Here is a 24,522-nt window from a genome sequence, read left to right on the forward strand (position 1 = left end):
ACCAGCAACCCATTTTGAGGATCTGATGATAACCTCCATTGCCATTGTGAATGCCATCGGAGAAATTGTTACATCCCGCCATTATACCTACATTCAGGCACTGCCATGAGGTGGTGAACTCTGAGGTGGTGAAGCAGAACTGCAGATCCTGGAAGTACGACTTCACCAGGTTTGTGATGGTGTCCGGTATGTGGAAAAATCTGAAGGCAGACCACAGGAGTTCATGGGGCACAGAGCCAAATGCATTGGCGAGGTCGAGGAAGACTACATGGAGGTCCCTTTTCTCCACCTTGGCCATTTGGATCTGGTGCCAGATCATGCTGGAATGTTCCAAGCAGCAAGAGAACCCTGATATTCCTGCCTTCTGTACAGATGTATCGACGTACGCATTCCTTTGCAGGTACTCACTCGGCCATCCTCTGGGCAATGACCCTAAAGAAGATTTTACCCTCGACATTCAGTAAGGAGATTGGGCGAAATTGGCTGATGTTCACTGCATCCTTCTCCTTAGGGATCAGAACCCTGCCTGCCCTACGCCACACTTTGGGTATTATCTTCTTCTGCCAAGCTGTTCTCATAAGCCTCCAGAGGAACCTCAGGACGCCTGGTGCGTTCTTATACACTTTGTACGGGACTCCATTTGGCCCCGGGGCTGATGCTGTTCTTGCCCGTCGAACTGTGTTTTCCACCTCTTTCCATGTTGGAGTGCTGGTCTCAATATGATCTTCCGGGGGTTCAATGGGTGGGATATCTGATGGGATGGCCAGATGTTCATGTCGCTTTGAGTCAAAGTTTGTTGTTCTCAGGTGCTCCTCTCGGTCTTTCTTTGTTGTTTTTAGAGTTCCACTTTTTTCCTTTGTGAAGAGACTTTTAAGGAACTTGAAGGGATCTTTATAGAATCAAGTTCTAGTTTGTTCTTTCTTCCTTCTGCGTTTCCGTAGGTTCTCTGCTCTACGGAGGGATGCCAACCGGGTTTTGATGTCAGCCTGAAGTGCCTCTATGCCCTCCTTTTCCACTTCCGAGGCCTTCTTCCACTGTTTCTTAAGCTGCCGCCTTTCTTGAACGAGGCGCTTGATTTCTTGTTTTCTCCTGGAAACTGGTGGGGTTGGAACCTTTCTCCCGCCTTTTGCCTCTTCCACTCCAAATCTTTCTGTCCCGTACTCATAGATGATGTCCCCCATCCTCTCCAACTTCTTCTCCACTGTGCCTCGAAGTTTCTCGAGGGTCAAGGTAAGGTCAGTATTCACTGTTTCCCACAACTTCTTGTCACTGGCGCCAGGCCACTTCACATATGGTCTGTGCCCTGGTAGTCTCCTCTCGACTGCAGGTCTGGGAGGCTGGGGGGGTTCCACTCCTGTTGTTGGTTCCACCTCAGTTGCTACTTCGGTGCTTGAGTTTACGTCCTCCATGACAGTGGTACTGATGCACTGCATACTATGGTTTACGTCCAGTTGCTGTGCTTCATTCGACTGATTTGATTGCTTTCGCAGAAAGTAATCAATGCGAGTTCTCTGTCTCTCTTTACCCAAACACCCCTTCTTCCCCTGGTGGATCCTCAGCCCATGGTGTGATGTAACTTTCCTCCAACCACAGACACATACCTGCATCTGTTTGTGGCCCACTGTTGCAGCAGAACTTGTGACAGTTGCTGTGGTGTTCTCTTGTGCTGTGCTCTCATTACTCGTAGTCGTTTCCAGTCCAGTCGTTACCATGTTGTCAGCTGATGAGTCACCCCCGCTCTCGCAGACTCTAGGGGTATTCTCGTATGTTGACTTTCTGTAGCTAAAGCGGGTGTTTCCAACATACTGCGAAGCATGGGAAACTACAGAAATGGGAAGCTACCCCATGACTGTCCCAGTGGGGTCTATTCCCTCCGGTCAGCCGTCTCTCTGTGCCGCCACAAGGACTTTCCCCTGTTGTCAGCTGATCTTTCTCAGCAGTCACTAGACAAGTCCAGATATTCAGATTCCAAGAACACAGGATGAGATGTTACTATCCTTTGTGCAAGCACTTCCAAGAGTTAGTGAGGCAGTGAGTTTGAAGGTAGGCCTTGAAATACATCTACAGGTACACCTCCAACCTCCAAGCACAGTCAACTTAGTGTATGTAAACTTATGACCCACTGGAATTGTGATACAGTGATATAAGTGAAATAATTTATCTGTAAACAATTGTTGGAAAAATGACTGTATCGTGCACAAAGTTGATGTCCTAACTGACTTACCAAAACTATTGTTTGTTAACAAGACATTTGTGGAGTGGTTGAAAAACAAGTTTTAATGACTCCAACCTAAGTGTATGTAAGCTTCCGACTTCAACTGTATGTACAGTAGGGTTAGATGGCGGTGCAATGCATTTTTCCCATTCTCCTTTTCCCGTTTTTGTGAACAAATGTGAAATTCACACTCCAACCTGTAAACGCCAGCAATATGCAACAAAGCGTCTTGTCTGCCTGAAAACTAGAAGAAGAAGAAGAAGAAGAAGAAGAACGTGCTCGTGATGTGAACAAGGCTGGATGGGATACATTATATGTCAAAATAACGTCAAAAGTTGATTTTAACCCTAACTATTTTTCTGACCTTAACCCAATTATCTCAAACTGCTACGTAAACCGCAAACTGCTACGTAAACCTGCCGCGTAAATTCTCCTAACCTGCTCCGAAATATCAATTCTGACATAAACTGTATCCCTTCTAGACAAAATCGAGTGATACTGACATAAGACCCGAAAAGCAAAATGGCAGCCAGCAGTGGAAAATCTGTTCTGTTCGTGTGTCTGGGTAAGAAACGACCAAGAAAAAGCCCACAGTCTCTGTGATTTCATGCACATACCGAGTCAATGGCGTGTCAAGGTGATAATGCATTCAAAAAATTGCCATACACTTGGAACTGACTGTCGTTTGTACGTGAATGGCAAGTGATGCTAACGGGTGCTATGCTAGCTCCAGTAGTTACTGAGTAACTAGCTAGCTAAACCACTGAAAACGTTGGTACAATGACTATTGCAACCGCTATTGTAGTTAGCTAGCTAACTAAATTGCACATATCAATTTCTGTATCCAACTTGCAATACTAAAACCTTACATTCACTGCCATGATTTAGTTTGGAATCTGTCCATTAGTTCATGCAGTTGGGCCACGCAGTTCTTTCACATCTTTGAAAAACTAGTGACTACTCATCAAACTTGCCTAATATCCCTTACTAATATATCACCAGATTATCTTTATCTGAAATGCAAAGGCAATGAAAAGGTTGCTCAATGATTATACCACGGCGTAAGACCTTTGGACAGTAGAGTCCAATGTAAAATGATGTACGAAGATCATGTACCATAGCCAGGCAGGCTAGGGTGATTATGGGAATTCATTTTGTAGTCAACAGCCAGCTATCAAAAGTTCCTCATGTTTCCAATATGTTATATTGAACTGTTAATTGGACATTTCATTTCATCGACGTTCCATTGTTCAGATTGCATAATGTAAAACGTGACCACATTTCCATGTAATACACTGTATCAAACACTGTAGCTGACTCACTTGGGTCTCAACAAGTTAAATTATTATTTTTCATTCTGAAATATAGGCTAGATATTCACCAAGACTCCGGGGGATATTGTGAGATAATCAGTTTTTGCTGATGCAAGTGTAGCAGATGGGTATCTCCACTAGCGCTGCCAAATAGCAAACTTTTCTGTGGCTCGACTGGGTAAGACGCTTCAGGAGGGTGGTCATATGTGTTTGAGGCAGAGGTCCTAGGTTCTAGCCTTGGTATGAGCTGAGTTATGAGGAAGTGGTACTGGTGAAGCAAGCAGCGTGACCTAATTTAGCCAAGCACTCTAATGGTAGTCAGCTTATTATGTGCCATTTTTTGAACAGGGAACATTTGCAGGTCCCCCATCGCCGAAGCCGTCTTCAGGAAAATGGCGACAGATGCTGGTGTTGTTGACAAGGTAAAGACTTAAATGTATATGTGTGGGTAGATCTTCACAGGAACATATTGACAGCTCTGTTACATAGAAGTAATGTGTTGAAGTAATGCATATATTATATAACTTGTTTTGTGTAGACTTTGCTCCACATATGTTGTATGTTTGTTGAGCTACTGTACTCTTTTGATTGATAAACTTTTGTTCCCCTACTGCATCATATTCCAAACTGTTTAAAAATATATATATAAAAAAAAAAAAACTTTATTTAACTAGGCAAGTCAGTTAAGAACAAATTCTTATTTACAATGACGGCCTACCAAAAGGCCTCCTGCGGGGACGGGGGCTGGGATTCAAAATAAAAATGAATTAAATACAAATATAGGGCAAAACACACATCACAACAATAGAGACAACACTACATAAAGAGAGACCTAAGACGACAACACAGCATGGCAGCAACACAACATGACAACAACACAACATGGTAGCAGCACAAAACAGGGTACAGACATTATTGGACACAGACAACAGCACAAAGGGCAAGAAGGTAGAGACAATACATCACGCGAAGCAGCCACAACTCTGTTAGAGTATCCATGATTGAGTCTTTGAATGAAGAGATTCAGATGAAACTGTCCGGTTTGAGTGTTTGTTGCAGCTTGTTCCAGTCGCTAGCTGCAGTGAACTGAAAAGAGGAGCGACCCAGGGATGTATGTGCGTTGGGGACCTTTAACAGAATGTGACTGGCATAACGGGTGTTGTATGTGCAGGATGAGGGCTGCATTAGATATCTCCGATAGGGGGGAGTGAGGCCTAAGAGGGTTTTGCAAATCAGCATCAACCAATGGGTCTTGCGACGGGTATACGGAGATGACCAGCTCTGCAGTCTTCTGCTTCTAGAGATGGAGATTCATTTTTAACAGTATAGGCTAAGGAAACAAACAAATTAGACTGAACTCTTTCAACCTATTATTAGATTGCTCTAATGTGCTGCATGTGCTGAGTCACTGTGTGCATATGAATACATTTTGCTTTGTTGTTGCTGTTCTTCTGCTCTGCATAGTGGAGGATAGACAGTGCTGCCACCTCCACCTATGAGATAGGCAACCCTCCAGACCACCGTGGTCAAGCCTGCATGAAGAAACACGGGGTGCCCATGAGGCATGTAGCCAGGCAGGTACGACCAACCCCTTTATCCTTCCTGTTAGCATTAGCTAGCTAGCTCTTGTGTTCTCTGTTGTTGCAGTGGGTCATAGACAGTGGTGCCACGACTGACTGGAACACAGGCAGCTCCCCGGACGCCCGTGGTCTGGCCTGCCTGAGGACACATGGCATTGAAACAAAACACAGGGCCCGACAGGTATATGATACATCAGTGACCCTGGGGTCCTTGCTGGGTCACTTTGGAGACTGTATAAAAATGTGTGTGGCATGGATAGTGTGTGTGTGTGTGGGAGAGTCTGTGTGAGTTGGCTGTATTTGCCTAAATCCCATGAATAAAACACTCGAGCACAATGACTTTCCTAGCAGTACTAACTTTTATTGCCAATGCTTAGTATTGCATCCTGATAGACGCTGTTAAATCACCAAGATGTTATGAAGTCTGGTATCTAGGCTCTCCAAATCTATTCAGTCTATTGAAAGAGACAAGCTTGGGGTTAATTCCATTTTAATTCCAGTCAATTTAGGAAGTACACTGAAATTTCAATTCTTGTCTACCCTTTTCATTTTGGAAAATGTGTAATTTGGTTTACTTTTTTAATTGACTGGAATTTAAATGGATTTCACCCCAACCTTATTTGCCAACTGTGTTAGTGGGCCTCATGTTTTGCTGGTCTTTTTCTCTCAAGTTTTTCCAGCTCTCCCTGTCTCTCCTGCCAGCTCTCTGGTGCCCTCCCTGACCCAATGCTGGGAAGGGGAGCTGCCGTCATGTTGGTTTGTCTCTCATAACGGATAGAGGCCAACCCCGTTCTAATCTCCAGAAATTAGGGATGGGAGCGCAACGCTGCCCTGGCTCTGAGCCACCCATGTCTCCACGCAATGAACTTTGACAAGCTCTGAGTTTCTCTCGCTCTCTGTTCCCCCCGTTCCCTGCTAATTTCAGTGAACTTTAACTCACTGTTTCTTGCCTCTAATGTAATGTCTCGGCTTGCCTCAGAAAATACTGTTTAGAGACAGAGGATGCTCTGTTTAATCAAAAACGGGAGTTTGTTTTATCGAGAGATAACCGCAAGGGGATAGAATGGGGACTATTCGGTTTTTTTTAAATGTAGTTAATGAATCCATAAGTGCATCGTCACAGAGAAAGATTAAGTTATTTTAGTCTTAACACTGGAAGTCCCAGATAATTGATTTGATTGGAGGGGGCCCTGCAAGGGGTTTGAAGCGATATGATTTTTTGCCATGAATGCAAATTGTCAGAATCAAGCATAATTGTTTTCAGTCTGGGTGTCATCCCAATTCCCATCACCACATTTTACTTACTGTAGCTTTAGACTGAGCTCTTGTAAGCAGACAGTTCCCTGCTCAAACTCACTGCTCACCAAGAGTCATACAATAACTCAACAACTCCACACGGTTTCTGAACATTTTTTTTTATCTGCCCTCAGACCGGGTCATCGTTCTCCCTTATTTCTCCTTATATCTCTCCTCTCCTACCCGTTCCTCATATAACAGCCTCCCTGACTGTCAGTCAAAAATTCCAGAAATCCAACCAGGCTCTATCGCTGCATTGTGGAAGGGGTTCACATGAGGATTTTGACCAGAGATTATTGCAAAGGGAGAAGACAAATATTGTGTGTGTGTGTTTGTGCTGTAAAGCCCAAGCGGGGAACTACAGAGTTGAAATAGCAGTGGATGGAATTTGACATTTTGCCAACTTAACTTTGATTTTGCAAGGGTTTTTGGATACTACATACACAACACCTAGTTATTATATACTCTTATTATACAAATCTGGAATGGCCATGTTCTGGCGAGCTTTCATGTAAATTGCTCTTTCTGTCTTTACTCCCTCTACTTCTTTCTCTTCACTCTTTTAACCTCCATTCCCAAGTCCCACCCTAGAAATCCTTTCAAACCATAAGTGAGGCATGGCCTCACTCTCTCCTGAGTCATGGCTGCTGAGTAAGTGTTGCAAGATTCACATACAGTGCATTCAGAAAGTATTCAGATCCCTTGATTTATTTTTCCCCCCACATTTTGTTACGTTCAGCCTTATTCTAAAATTGATTAAATTTGTTTTTTCTTCTCATCAATCCACACACACTACCCCATAATGACAACGCAAAAACAGGTTTTCAGAAATTTGTGAAAATGCATTACAATTATAAAAACAGATATTTAATTTACATAAGTATTCAGACCCTTTACTCATTACTTTGAAGCATGTTTAGCAGTGATTACAGCCTCGAATCTTCTTGGTTATGATGCTACAAGCTTGGCACACCTGTATTTATGGAGTTTCTCACATTCTTCACTGCAGATCCTCTCAAGCTCTGTCAGGTTGGATGGGGTCTCTCCAGAATGTTAGATCGGGTTAAAGTCCGGGCTTTGGCTGGGCCACTCAAGGACATTCAGAGACTTGTCCCGAAGCCACTCCTGCATTGTCTTGGCTGTGTGCTTAGGGTCATTGTCCTGTTGGAAGGCGACCCTTCGCCTTCGGTGCTGAGCGCTCTGGAGCAGGTTTTCATCAAGGATCTCTCTGTACTTTTCTCCGTTCATCTTTCCTTCAATCCTGACTAGTCTCACAATCCCTGACGCTGAAAAACATCCCCGCAGCATGATGCTGCCACCACCATGCTTCACCTTAGGGATGGTACCAAAACAGGAAGCACCTGAGGTTAATTTCAAGTCTCATAACAATGGGTCTGAATACTTATGTAAATAAGGTATTTCTGTTTTATATTTTTTTATACTTTTACAAAAAATGTAAAACCGGTTTACACTTTATCATTATGGGGTATTTAGTGTAGATTGAAAATTATTAATTTAATGAATTTGAGAATAAGGCTGTAACTTAACACAATGTGGAAAAAGTCAAAGGGTCTGAATACTTTCCGAATGCACTGTACTTGGAAGAAGTACTGCTTTGATCCCTTTCATAACCCTGAACATGGAGGTACCCAGACACCGCTCCTCTCCATCTCTCTCTCGCTCCCCCTCTCTTTCTCCTTCCTCTTCTCTCTCGGAGTTCTCTAGAACCTCTCAATTTCACTCCACAAGAACCAGGGAAAGGTCTTTACCACTGTAATGGAACACATATACCAGGCAGAAGTTATATCGGGCCTAGTGCCTGACAGTTAAACTTTATAGACAAATCACAACAGCCAGTCTTTTGTTGTCAACACACACCAGTACCAATGTTAACATTTTGTCTTCTGTGTTTTTTTTCTTCTAGGTGACAAAGGAGGATTTTATGTCATTTGACTACATTCTGTGCATGGATGAGAGCAATTTGAGGTATATGCATCTTAACCCTATGTTCGTGTGTGAGTGCATGTGTGTCCGTCCATGCGTATATATATGTGTGTGTGCGCGTGTGTGTGCTCGGTCTGCTTCCTTTGTTCAAGAGGGGGGGTGAACACAATTTGCAACATCTGCACGGACACTCTTGACTCACAGAACGGTGTTCTGTGCCATGACATGACAAGTCTATTCTATTCCGGGCTGCCTTTCAAAATTGTTGGAGTAAAAAGAAAAATGTTTTAAGTAACATCCTGGGGTTTACTTGTTCTATGACCCTATGGTACTTACTCAAACATGATTACCGGGGTCACAAACTTAGTCAGAGAAGAGCTTATGCGGAGTGTAGAAATGGCCCGGGATATTGAGATAGACAGAACAGACCGAGCAATAAAAGTACAATAGGAACGAGGTAATTGTCAAATCCAAATTGTATATCAGGAACTCGGGGATGGCTGTCGTCCATTCAAAATGTCATTGTATGTTAAAGTTAGGCTTTCCCTGCAACGGGTCAGGTAAGGGGATGCCTTGGCGATTGTGGAGAAGTATATTGTGTACACACACACAGATGCACACGTGACATACAGGCAGACATGTACACCTCAAGGTCTATGTATAGTGTATGGGTAAAGTCTGTCTAACAAGTGAGTGTCCCTAAGCTGTTTGCATGTGAAGCCTGGGCAGGGGGAGGGATATTTCTTGCTACTTTGAACGTTCAGGGATCATTTAGAGATCACATGCCTAAGGCGGTGCGGTCTGTAAGCAGCTTACTGAGGTCTTTGGATGCCTCGTCTTTTCTGTTTGGGGGCGACTTTTCCCTTCCTCCATTCTGTTTCTCTCTCCAAGTATTTGGTTGGCTTGCGAGAGTAAGAGATTAACCTTAACTCCCCGCCAATTATTACCAATGACCTAATTAATCATCACCAGTTAGTTTTTACATGTGTTATTATTGTGTTGGATTATAGTGCTTTTACATTTCAGTTTAGTCAGTGGGAACCAGGAGCCCTTTCAGCTCCGCTGCATTCTACATTTACAATGCAGTGCTATAGAACTAACCATAACCCCCCCCCCTCCCAATGAAAGCGTCAGGGGGCCGTTCCTCTACCACAGGGTTAGGCACGGGAGGTGGCAGTGGGGCGGTAGTTCCCTGTTTTGAGTCCCATTCCCAGTATTGGAAGCTTCCCAGCTTGGCCCCATACCCTCACTGTGGGGGAGTCAGTCCCCTCTCGGTCCAAGCAGTATGGCTGGCCATTTCATTTGAGCCATTACACTACTTCCAATGGGAAGGACCTGGCAACCGCTTTGTTTTAGTGCCTGGGTTAGTAATAGTTTTTTTTAATATCCATCCGCTACATTTCTAAACCCCTGTGGTCTGGTTTCCAGCCAGGCTTGGTGCATGGATCCTTCCTTGCTGCTTTTATTACTGTCTGAGTGTGTTGTTTTATTTATAAGCCCAATTACCCAAGCATCAAAATAAAAACCAGTAAAGTCAATAAAAGACTCGTTTCCACAGTTGGATTGTGAGGACGTGTTTGAGGAAGTTGTGTAGCCTTTAAGTAACTGTTCTATCAACTGTCAAAACGATTTAGTCACAAATAAATTCTAATATATTGATATCAGAGTCAGAGTTCGACTTGTTTTGCACTGATAGCGTATACCACAGTAAGCCATTTCGAAAACTTGGAATAGAATAGATGTGTTGTCTGTGATAGGCTCGTGCGTGTAACAGAAACACCAAACCAACAAAATGGGTGTCTAAGACTTATTAAACCTTTTTATTTGGTTCCATTTGTTATGGACAGATGGCCATTTATACCACAATAAAAGTTGTTCTATGAAATGGGTGGTTACATTTGTAAAAGTCTGTCAGATATATGGTCCAAAATAGCACTGGTGGTGTTGGATTTTAGTATTGTCACAGGAACACATCCTAACCGTCTCTGACTTTTCTCTCTTTACAGTGACCTGAAAAAGAAGGCAAACTCTGTGAAAAACAGCAAAGCCAAGATTGAGCTGCTGGGCTCGTACGACCCAGAGAAACAACTGATCATCAAAGACCCATACTACGTAAGCCTACTGCACTGACAGCGTTTTCCCACCAGTACTAACGCGCCTATCACAACTGGGTTACTAGGTTTAGACAAAAAACGATTCTGCTGCTCGCGTTGTGAACAAAAAAGAAACATGACTGCATATGGCTTAACCCACCAACATTATTCTAAAGTACTGTAGGCTACATGAATCCATACACTTATAGCAAGATACGGTAACACATCCAGCAGAACAATGTCCTGATCTCTACAGGATCAGTTTCCATGTTAACTCCCATAATTCAGAGTCCTTATGTCCTCACACCAGCACTATCTATGCCTAAGCCTCACTCTGGACTCCCGAGTGGCGTGGCGCTCTAAGGCACTGCATCTCAGTACAAGAGGTGTCCCAGTCCCTGGTTCAAATCCGGCCTTGATTGGGAGTCCCATAGAGCGGTGCACAATTGGCCCAGCGTCGTCCAGGTTTGGCCGCGGTTGGCCGTCATTGTAAATAAGTATTTGTTTTCAACTAACTTGCCTAGTGTAAATCCCCAGTTAAAACCACTGTATGGAACAATTGGTTTCTGATTGGAAAACAGTAGCAAGATATTGTCTTCCCCTCATGTCTTGAGATACTTTGGTGCCGATACATATTGTGATTCTCACAATTCTATATGTATTGTGATTCGATAATTAGATTTTATTGCAATTTGATGTTCTAAACATTGCTCACATATGTCTGCTGCAGCGGGACAAGAGAGCCATGAGAAAGATTTAATCAGTTATGGAAATAAAACTGTTAAAAACAAATTGTCTCCCTACTTAAAAATATGGAGAACAAGCTATGAAGGAAAAATACTGGAGTTTTGGTGCAGTTACAGCCAACTAGCGTAAAAATAGTATTGCAAAATTGTCAAAACGATACGATATATCGTCAAAAATAATATCCTGATATGTACAGTACCAGTCAAAAGTTTGGACCCCTACTCATTCAAGGGGTTTTCTTTATTTATACTATTTTCTACATTGTAGAATAATGGTGAAGACATCAAAACTATGAAATAACACACATGGAAACAGCATTCAGCAGCGATACGCCATCCCGTCTGGTTTGCGCTTAGTGGGACTATCATTTGTTTTTCAACAGAACAATGAGACAAGAAAAACCCTGGAATGAGTAGGTATGTCCAAACCTTTGACTGGTACTGTAACTATCGATTTTTGTTCCCCATCACTAATGTCCTGTGTCCTCAAGTCTCTCTGCAGCCCCTCCTTTGCCATCTCACAACATGTTTAATGACTTTGTTAACTTTTCCCAGCTTTAAATGCTTCCTATGCATTCGTAAGTCCTGGCAAATGACATCGGAAGTGGAGGCCAGTTGGTTTGTGCAGAGTAGATAGAATTTTACATGGATGTGATGAGCGAGATAGGGGGGGGGGGACGGACTGATACTGGGGGAGGAGACGGGCAGTTTGATAGTTGAAGTCCAGTTGTTGGTCTACTACGGTCTCTGTTGTTGGTCTACTACGGTCTCTGTTGTTGGTCTACTACGGTCTCTGCTGTTGGTCTACTACGGTCTCTGCTGTTGGTCTACTACGGTCTCTGCTGTTGGTCTACTACGGTCTCTGCTGTTGGTCTACTACGGTCTCTGCTGTTGGTTGCGAAGGAAGATAATTAGAAAAAAGGAGGGAAATGTTTCAGGAATGTGAAAATGCAGGCAAACTGCATGTTTGGTTTGATGAGGAATGCTACATAAATCATATCCCCTGTCCTATATTCTTGTTAAAATAATAAATTAATGAATTTGTTGTGTGGTCTTGACTAGGGACATGCATGTTGCGGGTAGACATCTGATCGCATAATGTCATGTATGGGTAATTGAGATGTTTCTATTAGGGTTTCAGGAAATACCCTTTTGATAGAATAATGACGGTAAAGTATTAATGTTGCGATGGTTGTGGTTGACCAAAATGAAGTGTCTGTGTGCACCCTGGCTCAATCATGTGTGTCTCTCTTCTTGGCTGTCTGTCACTGTGTGTTAAAATCCCAGTGCTGTCAAAAATGTGATTTTCCTATGTTTTATATATGTTTCCACACTGAGGTTGTAAAAATATTGTGAAAATATATCCTTTTAGTGTAAGAGCTGTTTGGAAAAAAAAGAAAACGCCTGGAATTTCAGCCTGTTTTGGTGGGATGGAGTCTTGGCTTCACCAGGCAGTAAATGAGTTAATAGACCAATAAGAGTTCTAAACCTCTCTGCCAATAACAGCTCGTTTTCAGTTTTCCCCTCCCCACTTAGACCACTACAACAGTCCTAGAAAAATTCTTGCTTGAGAAATGACTCTTTGCTAAGAAGCAATTTTTGTTTAGTTTTGATCATTTCAATTAGAAACAGTCACAGTAAGGTATATAATTGTTACGCAGAAATGATTTGCTATTGAGATAAAAATGTCTGCATTGGACCTTTAACACCAGCTGTGAGTGTGTGGGAGCCAGAGGGAGCTTAGCCTTAAACATGGTTTCAGAGGCGCGTAAATAAATATTTTGGCGTATTGACAGCGCTGGGCTGTGGTCCGTCATCCGTCGCCACAACGCATGGCAGAGAAGCACAGTAAAGGACTAGAGCCAGACGGCTGTTTTTTAAATAAATTGAGACATAAATTCAGTCCAACCTTAGAGCCGATGACAAGCTCTGAGGAGGACGTAGCTGAATGGGGTTCCAAAGACTTTGTTTGGAGCCTTTTTGTTTGGATCAGAGACTGGGTTTGGGGGTTGGAGGGGGTGGAGGAACTGGGTGGGTGTTAAGAGTCTTCAGGTGTGGTTGGCTGTTCTCCTGCCAGCGAAGGAGTATATTAAAAGGCTAACTGTCAAATGTGTCCAAGTACATTTTGCACAGGGACTCATTTCTGAACGTTTCTGCTTTTGATTTTAGTTCCAGTATGGTATAAAATGAGCAGTCCGTTATAAAAAACAATACCATTTTTCAGACGGTTTTTACATTTGACAATATGGCCTGAACAAGTAAAAAACACTTTAAAATGTATTACAAAACGGCATGTGCACTCTACTCCTAGACCGTTTCTGAGGAAAGAAAATAGCTTTCATTTTTGGATATACTTTTTAAAGTTAGTGTTACATGCCGTTGTCTTCCCTGGTTGTTACAGATGATTCTTTATGAATATGAGATCATCGCTTTAGGAGTCCCCAACCGGCCTCTACAATGGACTGTCTGTGTTTCACCAATGCATGTGGACAGATATTACATCTATTGTTGTTGTTTTTTATTGCAACTTTCTCTGTTTGGTATATTTTTCTAGAAAGAGTCTCTTCTTGATGTTTTAACATTACTATTCACACACTGTAAATTTGATCTTTAAATTAGTTTGCCACTACAACAGGAGAGAGAGAAATGCTGAACATTTCAAAGGACAAAACATGCCCTTTTGGCACTTTGGATTGGTGTTACAGGTCTCTGAAAGGTGTAACGTTATTTATGGTGGGCCTGGAAAGTTGGCTTGGGCTGTTTTCTTCTCTATTATTGGCTAATGTAATCACGATCCAATTGGCCAGAACTGTGTGGGTCACTGAAGAAACCCCCCATCCAATGTCAGCTCTATATTCTACTGGCTTGGGAAATGATTGAGCTAGTAACTAGAGGCTTTCTGATCCAGATTTGGAGAAAGATGAACTGCTTCATTGCTCAAGGAAAAGGCTCTTTCCTGCTGTTTTATTTTGATGGCACTATTTAAATGCCTTATAAAAAACAATATTGGTGAACACAACTTTTATTTTATAGCTTTCTGAAAAGCAGAAATGTATAACTTTTATTCATACAATATTTTGGGGCAAAATTCATTGATTTCCCTTTTTTTCCTGTTTTATAGGGGCATGAGGAAGACTTTGAAAATGTGTACGAACAATGTGTGAGATGCTGCAAAGTGTTTTTGGAAAACAACTCGTAACCAGACCCAAGATCTGACCGGTGAACCTCCACCCAAACACTAGATGGATAGTAAAGAAACGATCCTCCGTTATCGTCCATAGTTGTGCAGTTACAATACACATCTGCCAGGTCACACTAACAGTAGTTCCCATCAATATGGTGTAGCAGTCAGTTGATTGGCACAATCTACAATATGTCTGTAAAACAAACGGTTTACTGTACTGTGTCCTAAATAAAATGCTTTTTTTGAGGAATTTGCAGATTGTCTGGTCCATTCAAATAAACAATACATACTCAACAGAACTAGCAATGCACTATTCTATCTTTATCTTATTTCTCTCTCTTTTACATTTTGTAAATTGTTAGTCTAATCTAGTCTAACATAGCCATCAACGTTTATAGAGATTAATATGGATGCATTATGGCATGACCAGACATTTTAGGGTTCAGAGGGGAAGGGTTAAAGGTTGAGACCAGGGTCAAAGTTAATGCTTGCCCAAATGATAATCTTGTTGGGTATTTGACACGGGTTTAGTTAGTTACTTTCATGTCACAATGTTTAAAAAAAATTTGGAGTCATTCTTCCATTTGTACTCACATGACATCCTAATTCGGACATCAGGGCTTTGATAAAACAAAACCTATAAAATCACTTTTAATGAGTGTAATTGCTGTAGCTCAGCTATTGGTATTTTAGAGAAATGAGAGGACAAATATAGTCTGCAGTGATTTTGTTCTCATAACAAGCTAATGATGCTACTTAGCCTCTTTATCTTACCACTGGCACCTCCACCATTATGTCTGATTTGGACCCTCACATACTCCTCCTTATGTCAAAGATTATTAAAATCCCAAACCATGGCAGCCCAAGGTAGTGCAGAATGCTGCCTGTGAAAAATAACCCTGAATTGTACGTTTTCAGGTGTATTTCACTGAATTTAGTTCCTAGGCTGTGATTGGCAGAAATTGGGAGTGGTAATACATAATAAACCAGATGAAGGCATTGATATATCGTGCTAGAGTGGAACGACCAAAGGAATGTCCCTCCACACACTGTTCCCTGCTAGTGTGGTCCAGTCTATCCTCTTAGGACTGTGCTCAATCCAAACCAGCAAGCAGAAGTTTGCCGTACTAGGGTAAAGCCAAAGCATGGTGAATTATTTATTCAGCATTGCACAAGAGAGTATTTGAATGAATCTAAAGTTGAGCGTCTGATTTTGATTGAGTAGGACTCTTACTGTAGTATCAGGTTGAAAAAAAAAATGTTACTTAGAGTTGCTCACTTTGCCTGCTAGCTTGTACAAACATATGTTGGCACGGGGGAATGGGATCCACAATGCATAAATCCTGCAGTACAACAAATGGTTGATTGTTTGGTGACTTTGTCAATTGAACTTAAACAAATAGACATTTTCAGACAAATATTTACTCTCTCTTAGGTAAAGAGAACTTCCATTGACAGAATACATTTTCCCAGACGGCAAGTTCACTCAATGCTCATTAAGCAAAAACTACTTGGCTTTAAAGGGATACTTTGGGATTTTGACAATGAGGCCCTTTAATTCCCCAGAGTCAGAGGAACTTGCATACTAATGCTAGTTAGCATTGGCTTGTGAAACTACATCTAACTTCCTTCATACTGGACACGGAGACATAAAAAATAGTATCCACAACGTTATCTGACTTTGGGGAAGTATATAAAGGGCCTCATTGCCAAAATCCCGAAGTAATCCTTTAATGCTCATTGTCCATTACTATTACAGTACATAATGTGCATTTTTGATAACTGACTTTGCAAAGTGTTTTATCTTTTAATCTACAGTGAACAAAAATATAAATGCAACATGCAAACATTTCAAAGATTTTAATATGATCAGAAAAAACATTCAGTATTGGGTGTGACCACCATTTGCCTCATGCACATCTCCTTCAGGCTGTTATCTGTGGCCTGTGAATTATTTCCCCCACTCCTCTTCAATGGCTGTGCGAAGTTGCTAAATATTGGCGGGAACTGGAACACGTACATGTCGAACCACAGCATCCCAACATGCTCAATTGGTGACATGTCTGGTTAGTATGCAGGCCATGGAAGAACTGGGCCATTTTCAGCTTCCAGGAATTGTGTACAGATCCTTGCAACATGGGGCTGTTTCATTATCATGCTGAAACATGAGGTGGTGGTGGCGGATGAATGGCACGAGCCTCAGGATCTCGTCATCTCGTCACCGGTATCTCTGTGCATTCAAATTGCCATAGATAAAATGCAATTGCATTCATTGTCCGTAGCTTATGCCTGCCCACACCATAACCCTACCGCCCTCATGGGACACTCTGTTCACAACTTTGACATCAGCAAACCGCTCGCCCACATGGCGCCAAACACGGTGTCTGCCATCTGCCCTGTACAGTTCAAACTGGGATTCATCCGTGAAGAGAACACTTCTCCAGCGTGCCAGTGGGCCATCGAAGGTGAGTATTTGCCCTCTGAAGTCAGTTATGACACCAAATTGCAGTCAGGTCAAGGACAACGAGCACGCAGATGAGCTTCGTGGAGACGGTTTGACAGTTTGTGCAGAAATCCTTTGTTTGTGCAAACCCACAGTTTCTTCAGCTGTCCGGGTGGCTGGTCTCAGACGATCCCGCAGGTGAAGGAGTGGGATGTAGAGGTCCTGGGCTGGCGTGGTTACAGGTGGTCTGCGGTTTTGAGGCCGGTTGGACATTCTGCCAATTTCTGAAAAACGATCTTGGAGGCTTATGGTTGAGAAATTAACAATCATTTCTCTGGCAACGGCTCTGGTGGACATTCCTGCAGTCAGCATGCGAATTCCCTAAAGACCTGAGGCACCTGTTGCAATGTGTTGTGTGACAAAACTGCACATTTTTTAATTGTATTGTCCCCAGCACAAGGTGTACCTGTGTAATGATCATGCTGTTTAATCAGCTTCTTGATATGCCGCACCTGTCAGGTGGATGGATTATCTTGGCAAAGGAGAAAATGCACACTAACAGGGATGTAAACAAATCTGTGCACAACAATTCCTGTGATCTTTTATTTCAGCTCATGAAATATGGGACCAACACTTAATTAACATGTTGCATTTATATTTGAGTTCAGTGTATTAATCTAGACCTGTAAGGAAGCCAGAGACCTGTGCAACCTACTGGATTCCTATAGATTCAAATTGAATCAAATTGCCTGTTATAGTCAGTGATGAACAACACCACATACTTTAAGAAACAACAGAGAGAGGCCGCTCATGTTTGTACCAGTCTTATAATTTATTTAAATATATTTCATGTTTTTGATATATTTTTTAACACCAAGTTAATATACGTCAAACACTTTCATTTATGGTTGTTATGTGGATTCCTTTTATGCTTTTTACAATATGTACATATTGCACTCAGGTTAGAATGTTTATACATACTGTATGTATACAGAGGAAAACATATGACAACTTGTATATATAAATATACTATGTACCACACTCAGACTCACAGGAGGGTTTCTTCTTACACACAACTTCTGACTGCAACCAGTGCCTAATATATAGTGTCTCTTGTTTTAATACATGTCTTACAAAGACAAAAGGCAAGGAAATTGTCACGCAGTTAATAATTTAATCATACGTTTCAGTGTGGTCACAGGTAGGTGAGAGAATGTCCGAGATGCCTTATATCCACTAATAGGTAGTGCTGCTGACAAAGATATGACGCCGAACCACAACAGAAATACAACCTAAAAAGGCATGTCGCAACCCAACCAAAGGATTTGATTGATTCCAATTGTTATTGTTGGTTGTTTTTGTTTTTTTTGGGGTGGGGGTTAAAAACAAACAAAAGCAATCCCTTTTCTCTTTTGGTAAAAACCAAGAAAGAAAGAAGAAAGTAGAGTTTGTCCAGCCAGCAGGACAATAATAACCCCGAAATCTGTGGTTGCTGCCATGTTTTCCCCCTTCCCCTTCTGTATCTTCTGTATAGTCTCTTGTGAAGACCCGCAGTGACCACAGACTGTCGGGTCCAGGCAGGCCTGTGGGTGGTAATCCATGCCTTTGTAAAATAGTGAACTCTGGTGACGGACACTGTTGTCATGGTGGACGTGACTGGTTCCACTTTGTTTGGTTTCCCTGTTGTTGTCTAAGGCACTTTTTTTCAGGGCTCTGTCTTCTGGACAGCTCTGGTTTGGCTTCAACCTGCGAGAGAGAGAGAGAGAGGAAGTGAAATTTAGTGCTCTCTCGTACTTGGCAGCGCCCAGAAATTCTTTCCTCTCCAAAAGTACCATGAAAAATGGAGAAAGAAACATGATTTGTTACAGATCTGTATTTCATGCTGCGCTCCAAAAACTGTGTGGACAGCGTGCATGGCACTGATTAGATCTACCTATAAGGCTGAGAAAGACATTTTAACATTACTTAACTTCTTCCTTTCAACTTAATGCTATGACTCTACGCAGTAAATTGAAACCATGTGAGGTGCAGTTCACCTTTACCAGGTGTTTTAGGTTACATTTCACTTTTGCAACAAGTATTTTTTATGTGGGAAAAGTACTATTGATTTGTGTCAGGTTTAACAATGAATATTATTATACATGTAACAGGTGCATTTGATTAACACTTTCTGTTTGACCTGTAAAGCCCATTAGACTGTTATTAGTTTCACTGAATAGACAAGGACTTCCATAAACAAACACACAATACTTAGGGCCCTGCGCTCTACCAGACCATGTGACCTGACTAGGAAAAACTCTTAAAAGAATTATATGCACACGCACACTTACTTGATTTCTGCTACCCTTCTGTACATCGTGGGCTCCCTGCTAAGCGTGTGAGAAGCCGTGCGCATCTTTTGAAGTCTTAAAAGGAAAGAAATAGAGGGATGAATGAATGCCTGGGAGACAGTACTATGCCTCCCCTTATACATAACACGTGATGTGCCTATAAACACTGCTTTAAATCCAGGGAAAATGTATTCTTTGTCATATGAAGAGGTTGAGGAACTTACATGCAGGTATTGTGCAGTCTCTGGTGTTGTGATATAGTCTGTATACGTGCTTCCTGCATTTGGGATTGAAATACAGAGGACCTGAGGGACACAGAGAAAGCCTTTGAATTAAAGCTGAGCAGTCCAACTACTATCACCTTTCTCTCCCTTTCTTGTCCTTTACATCCTAACCCACTGCACTCAAATCTCTCTCTCTCTGTCTCACACACACACCATATGATGTATATCTCACCTGTTAAGTGTTTTAAAAACTTTTCTTTCTTTCTGAGATCTCTAGGAAATATTTCTGAAAGACAAAAAAATAAGTCAGGGGGTGAGAACAGGAGATCAACGTGTGTTTCTAACTGTAAGTCCTCTGGGTAAGAGCATCTGCTAAATGACTAAAATGTCAAATGTAAATCACTTTCTTAAGATTCAGCAACTTCAAAATTCCCCAGGCATAACATATTTGAATGATGTGCACCCAGTACCCTCATAGCGCGTTACATTCCGTGGTGGTCTTTTTACTCCACCACTTAGGACTGTTATACAACATATTTTGGAGTTCATGGTAACGCCCAGCTGTCAATGTGCGAACTCACCAATAATTTGATCGCCACTATCTGTTTTGAGGTTTCGTAAATCCCTTTTTGTCTCAAATGGGGATTCTCTCCTAGAAGTCGACTGTGATGCTGCGTTCGTGCCGTTCTCACCCCGGCTCTCCTCCACGTGCTTCACTATGTCTGCAATCCGCCTGAGTAGGCTCTTGTCGTTCCTCGCGACCGTGGGAGCCGTGGCTGGCGCGCTCTCCTCACAGTGGCTGGTAGTACTGCAGATCAGCCATATGAGTCCCATAACTACAGACTTGCACAGTCCGCTCATTGCTACCGCGGGCTGAGGAAAGGGATCTCCCTCTCTGACGCTGCGGTGAGTTTAACGAGACCCCTGCAAGAGTTAAGACTTGGAGTCATAAATGAAGCCCTCTGACGCACAGAACCATTACATTGTGTTCTTATCTTCAGCATTTCTCCAACATAAATTATTACATTACATAACCCCACATCTACCATGCCTATATATCCTGTCCTCTTAGACAGAGTATTTCAATGTTAGTCTACACCTGTTGTTGAAGAATCATGTAAAATATAATTTTATTATACTATATATGACCTATTCACACCCATTCATGCAAGCAAATACGACATCTACTTTCTATATGAGATTAACAGGCGACGAACCAACTTTCATTGATCAAATCGATCGATATTTGTTTATTCAAACAACATAGACGGTCAACTTTGTAGGTTAGTTCCAAACAAGTTCACTTTTTCTTACAATTCCTCAAAGCAATTCCAATAGTTCTGCTTATGTTGGACACTAATGTTGCCTTTATGAAATAAAGTGCTATAGTTAATCAGAATGCTGTCCACTTGAGAAAGTGTCAGAGAGAAATCCGATGGAAAACTGTGAAATTACCTGCTTTGTCTCCGTTTCTAATATCCTCCAGTAAATCCGTCGATGTTTTAATGTCAACGCTATTGAACCGCGCCGGATAACTCAGTCTTCGGCACTGTTCTGCCCCATACCATTCCACGATTTAAAACACGACCACAGAGGAAAGGAGAGAATCATCAGTTTTTATAAGAAGTGTATTTGGGCTGCAAGTGCGGTCGTCTTCTGATCCTTCCTTGACCGACTTGATGGGAGAGAATGGAAAAGTAATTAAAAGGTCTGCTCCATATAGCCTAGAGGCTAACTTCTGTGTGCGCCTTGATGAAGTCTCAGGTTGTTTGCCAGGGTGCCACTCACTTTTTATTCTCGCTCTCATACGTAAGGAGCTGTCCCTCGAGGATCACCATGTCTTCAATTAGAATGGCGTTATGAACACTCGTAAATAGGAAATATCACTCAAATTTCCCGATCATCCGCTCTGCCTTGTCAATTTCTTTGCGCTCTCCCTTTTTCGTCACTCCACTTATAGCCTATTTGCAATACGCGCTTACCAGGAAGCTTTTTTTAATTGTTTCCTTGAACTGAAATTCCAAATGACTGATGTGAACGTTTGCAGATAACCGCATCTCGTCTTGAATATACTCATAATAACCTCCAATAACCTCGTCACTTTACAAATCAATAACAAATAAACTGAAAGACAATACAATTACCCACCATTACACAAGCTTTCGTAATTATTATATTATTTGCGTAATTCCAACATCGATTCATGAATAGGTGCCAACGGACTGAGAGGAACAAGTGAACTGAAGCCTTCGCCCGGTTTAAGATTCGTTTTGTTTACTTTCGTTGGTACAACTCCATCTAAGCAAAGCCTCATTGTGTAATTGGCTTGCTTTCACTGACCAACCTCCCCCCGAACGCTCATAATTGGTTTCAATCTGTTGGATGGAATTTGAGATCTGTTAGATGATGACCAATAGCCTAGTTATCAACTTGTTGCAAAACCTTCCTCTGTTTGAAACTTTTTCCATGTGTCTCTTTATTTGTGTTTATGGAGTCTTCATGACAGCCAGTAACACATGTTGCCAAGACTCCTTCGTTTATCGGATGTTCAAATGATAGCAGGCCCATATAACGATAATTGACACGATATCTGGTGTCTTTCGATAAAGGCAACGCCCAGGTTAAATGTTACTGCCGTGCATAAGGACGGTGTGGTGCTGAAAGGACAGCGCTCACCTGCAGTGGGCACCTTCGAGAGTAGCTGCTGCTCCAGCAGAAGGGAGTGGGGACTGGTGTGTAATCATACAATTGGCTCGAGGGTGTATAATAATATATTGTTATTATTATATTTCACTTAATTTATCACTTTCAATCTTTCTGCCTATTATCAACAATGTAAATCAATAAAACATGTCTGAGTGTCCATTCCGTTCGTCTTCATCGGATAGCTTACTCACTGGCATGACATCAACACTATACCTTTAACACACACCGGCATTATTTCTTTGGGCATACAGATACAGTCTATCGATCTCCTAGGGAGGGAAGGAGAGTTATGAAAGAGAGAGCGTGTGTGTCAGAGATATAGAGAGTGCATCTGTGGAGGTAACATTAATATATATCGTTCATCGGTTCTAAACTAAAACTAAAATCTACTGCTCTGAACGCTGTGTCAAGTCTGTGACTAGCGAGTGAGGTCTATAATAAACGAAGGCGGGCGTTGAAACAGAAACGCTGAATGCTCTCATGCGATCCTGAAACACCTTGCATACTGGGCGTATCTACCACCACCAACAACCACAGCGAGTCAACTCAATCAATCGAAGAAGAGTGCGTTTAGCCTTTCTCTGTGCGAGCCCTCGTGCCTCTCCCTATAACAAAAGGTCGTATTCATATCCCCATATCTCATGTCACATTCCGCTGGAACTTTTGGCCAGGCGACAGACCCACCACATATCACAATGTGACAACTACCTGTCCTGATGAAGAGTGAGTGATAAGGAGTAAAAACGACACATACAGCCAGCCACATGCCATGTCTCAGTCACAAGGCCTTTGCCAATGCATAAAGAGATGGAATAAAGAGGTCCATTTAGGCAGTTGGTGTCTCAGTCTGCTATGATTTTAATGAATAAAATTAGCCTATCATGGAGTGTTTGCCTGTAGTGAAATACCCTATTTAACCATGTTAAGGTTAAACTCTTAAACATTCTTCTGACTCATAGGAATTAGCAGGGGCACAACTTTGGTTTTAGAATGGGGGGCATAGTATCCAGTCTGATTAACACTCCAAACAGCCTCGGGTAGGCTGCCCAGAGGCATCCGCATGGTCCTAAAGCACACTGTTGCCTCATTTTTCATCACATTCCAATGATAAAAATGCAGGGGGACAAACATTAAATTTCAGAATGTGGGGGGGGGGGGGGGGGACATGTCCCTCTCGTCCCAAGGAAAGTTGCACCCCTGGGAATTAGTGACCCTGAACAAACATACATATTCACATGAGGATTAGTCATTGTTCACCTTACTTGCCCACAAATGTTCCCTTTCTCAACTTATCTGTTTTTTTATACTCATACCACAGTGATGAATGATTTTTATATCTTCTTTTAGAGTGATGACCTACATGTCCAGAACATGCTGAATGTATAAATCACTATGATTAACCTCCATTCTCACAATATGTGACCTCTGCGGGTCACCTGATTTTCTGTCTGGTGGGTTTTGTGGGAGGTCTCTAATTTCTTCTCCCTTTCCCCCTCTCCCTTTTCTGTGCTGTGTGTGTTCTTCCTGGGTGATGATATAATACATTTGATATTATACATTATACCTCTGTCATGCACCGTTCTCCTCAGGGTGTCCCATCAGTTGGTTTTTACTTCCTCAAGGTGATATTTGAGATGATTCTCTGTTCTTTCTCAGAATAATGAATGAGATGTCCTCTGCACTTGGCACCACAGCAAAGGAACCCATGTTGTCGTAATCAGGAATGTTGGAATATCTTCAGTTGTGCGGGTTGGTGACACTTTTTAGATTTTGGCTTTTGGAATCCACTAACTGTTACGTTAGGGCCCAACTCAAAAAACGGTAACTGGATTTCCAGGCTGATTTGAAAACGTGTGAATGTGTAACCGGTGTGAAATGGCTAGCTCGTTAGCGGGGTGCGCTCTAATAGCGTTTCAAATCGGTGATGTCACTCGCTCTGAGACCTTGAAGTAGTTGTAACCCTTGCTCTGCAAAGGCTGCGGCTTTTGTGGAGCGATGGGTAACGATGCTTCGAGGGTGGCTGTTGTCGATGTGTGCAGAGGGTCCCTGGTTCAGGGCAGAAGCGAAACTGCTACAAAAGCAAAACAGTAATTCAGAAATTAATCTAGATAACAAATTACACATTCATCCTCTTAGTAACCCCCCCTCGTTTTTATTGAATAGGGCTCTTAAGCACTGATAAATGCAGGAAGGAGAATGGCATCCACCCTAAAACATATGTGTGCTTTTGGGATGTCTTCCTCCCCCTTTCCACACGTACGCCTGTTATCTTAAATATTAGCCCCATTTCCTATCCCAAATTACAAACTGCTGTACACACCATTGTAAACCATTACAAGACCTTCTCTGCATGTGTTTCTGGTCAGTCTTAATCCTGTTCAGATATAATACAGACTCCTGTTGCTGTGTTTTTCCCTCCCTCCCTCCCTCCCTCCCTCCCTCCCTCCC

At 42.2% G+C, this 24,522-nt stretch overlaps 2 protein-coding genes across 7 annotated transcripts; one reads left to right on the plus strand and one right to left on the minus strand.

Moving 5' to 3' along the window:
* The first annotated feature begins 2,473 nt into the window (after window positions 1–2,473).
* Window positions 2,474–14,621, plus strand: acp1 (acid phosphatase 1). Of its 5 annotated transcripts, none has more exons than XM_064991254.1 (7): window positions 2,474–2,780; window positions 3,877–3,950; window positions 4,993–5,106; window positions 5,176–5,289; window positions 8,329–8,390; window positions 10,355–10,460; window positions 14,309–14,621. In XM_064991254.1, exons 1-7 carry the CDS (start codon window positions 2,738–2,740, stop codon window positions 14,384–14,386), a joined length of 591 nt encoding a protein of 196 aa, XP_064847326.1. In that variant the 5' UTR covers window positions 2,474–2,737; the 3' UTR covers window positions 14,387–14,621. The 5 variants fall into 5 exon arrangements, with proteins under 5 accessions (XP_064847326.1, XP_064847329.1, XP_064847328.1 ...); XM_064991255.1 differs by having other exon boundaries at window positions 2,764–2,852; XM_064991257.1 differs by lacking the exon at window positions 5,176–5,289 and having other exon boundaries at window positions 2,476–2,780.
* Window positions 14,622–17,632: 3,011 nt separating this feature from the next.
* On the minus strand, window positions 17,633–21,643 carry LOC135557219 (ALK and LTK ligand 2b-like). Of its 2 annotated transcripts, none has more exons than XM_064990425.1 (6): window positions 20,824–21,643; window positions 19,950–20,292; window positions 19,601–19,654; window positions 19,369–19,449; window positions 19,139–19,219; window positions 17,633–18,560 (listed from the first exon to the last, which is right to left on the minus strand). In XM_064990425.1, the coding sequence occupies exons 2-5, from the start codon at window positions 20,227–20,229 to the stop codon at window positions 19,155–19,157; spliced, it is 480 nt and encodes a 159-aa protein (XP_064846497.1). In that variant the 5' UTR covers window positions 20,230–20,292; window positions 20,824–21,643; the 3' UTR covers window positions 17,633–18,560; window positions 19,139–19,154. The 2 variants fall into 2 exon arrangements, with proteins under 2 accessions (XP_064846497.1, XP_064846496.1); XM_064990424.1 differs by having other exon boundaries at window positions 19,145–19,219; window positions 20,824–21,642.
* Window positions 21,644–24,522: the final 2,879 nt, after the last annotated feature.

Source organism: Oncorhynchus masou, chromosome 16 (genome assembly GCF_036934945.1).
Source record: "Oncorhynchus masou masou isolate Uvic2021 chromosome 16, UVic_Omas_1.1, whole genome shotgun sequence".
NCBI classification, from domain to species: domain Eukaryota; kingdom Metazoa; phylum Chordata; class Actinopteri; order Salmoniformes; family Salmonidae; genus Oncorhynchus; species Oncorhynchus masou.

What these genes read in the sequence shown, in the direction of transcription:
- acp1 (XM_064991254.1), top strand. Translation starts at nt 2,738, where the DNA reads ATGGCAGCCAGCAGTGGAAAATCTGTTCTGTTCGTGTGTCTGG. An exon ending in TGAGGCATGTAGCCAGGCAG is followed by an intron (nt 5,107 to 5,175) that starts GTACGACCAACC and finishes CTGTTGTTGCAG; the next exon opens with TGGGTCATAGACAGTGGTGC. An exon ending in TCATCAAAGACCCATACTAC is followed by an intron (nt 10,461 to 14,308) that starts GTAAGCCTACTG and finishes CCTGTTTTATAG; the next exon opens with GGGCATGAGGAAGACTTTGA.
- LOC135557219 (XM_064990425.1), bottom strand. Translation starts at nt 20,229, where the DNA reads ATGAGCGGACTGTGCAAGTCTGTAGTTATGGGACTCATATGGCTGATC. An exon ending in TAGTGGCGATCAAATTATTG is followed by an intron (nt 19,655 to 19,949) that starts GTGAGTTCGCAC and finishes TTTGTCTTTCAG; the next exon opens with AAATATTTCCTAGAGATCTC. An exon ending in GTTTTTAAAACACTTAACAG is followed by an intron (nt 19,450 to 19,600) that starts GTGAGATATACA and finishes TGTGTCCCTCAG; the next exon opens with GTCCTCTGTATTTCAATCCC.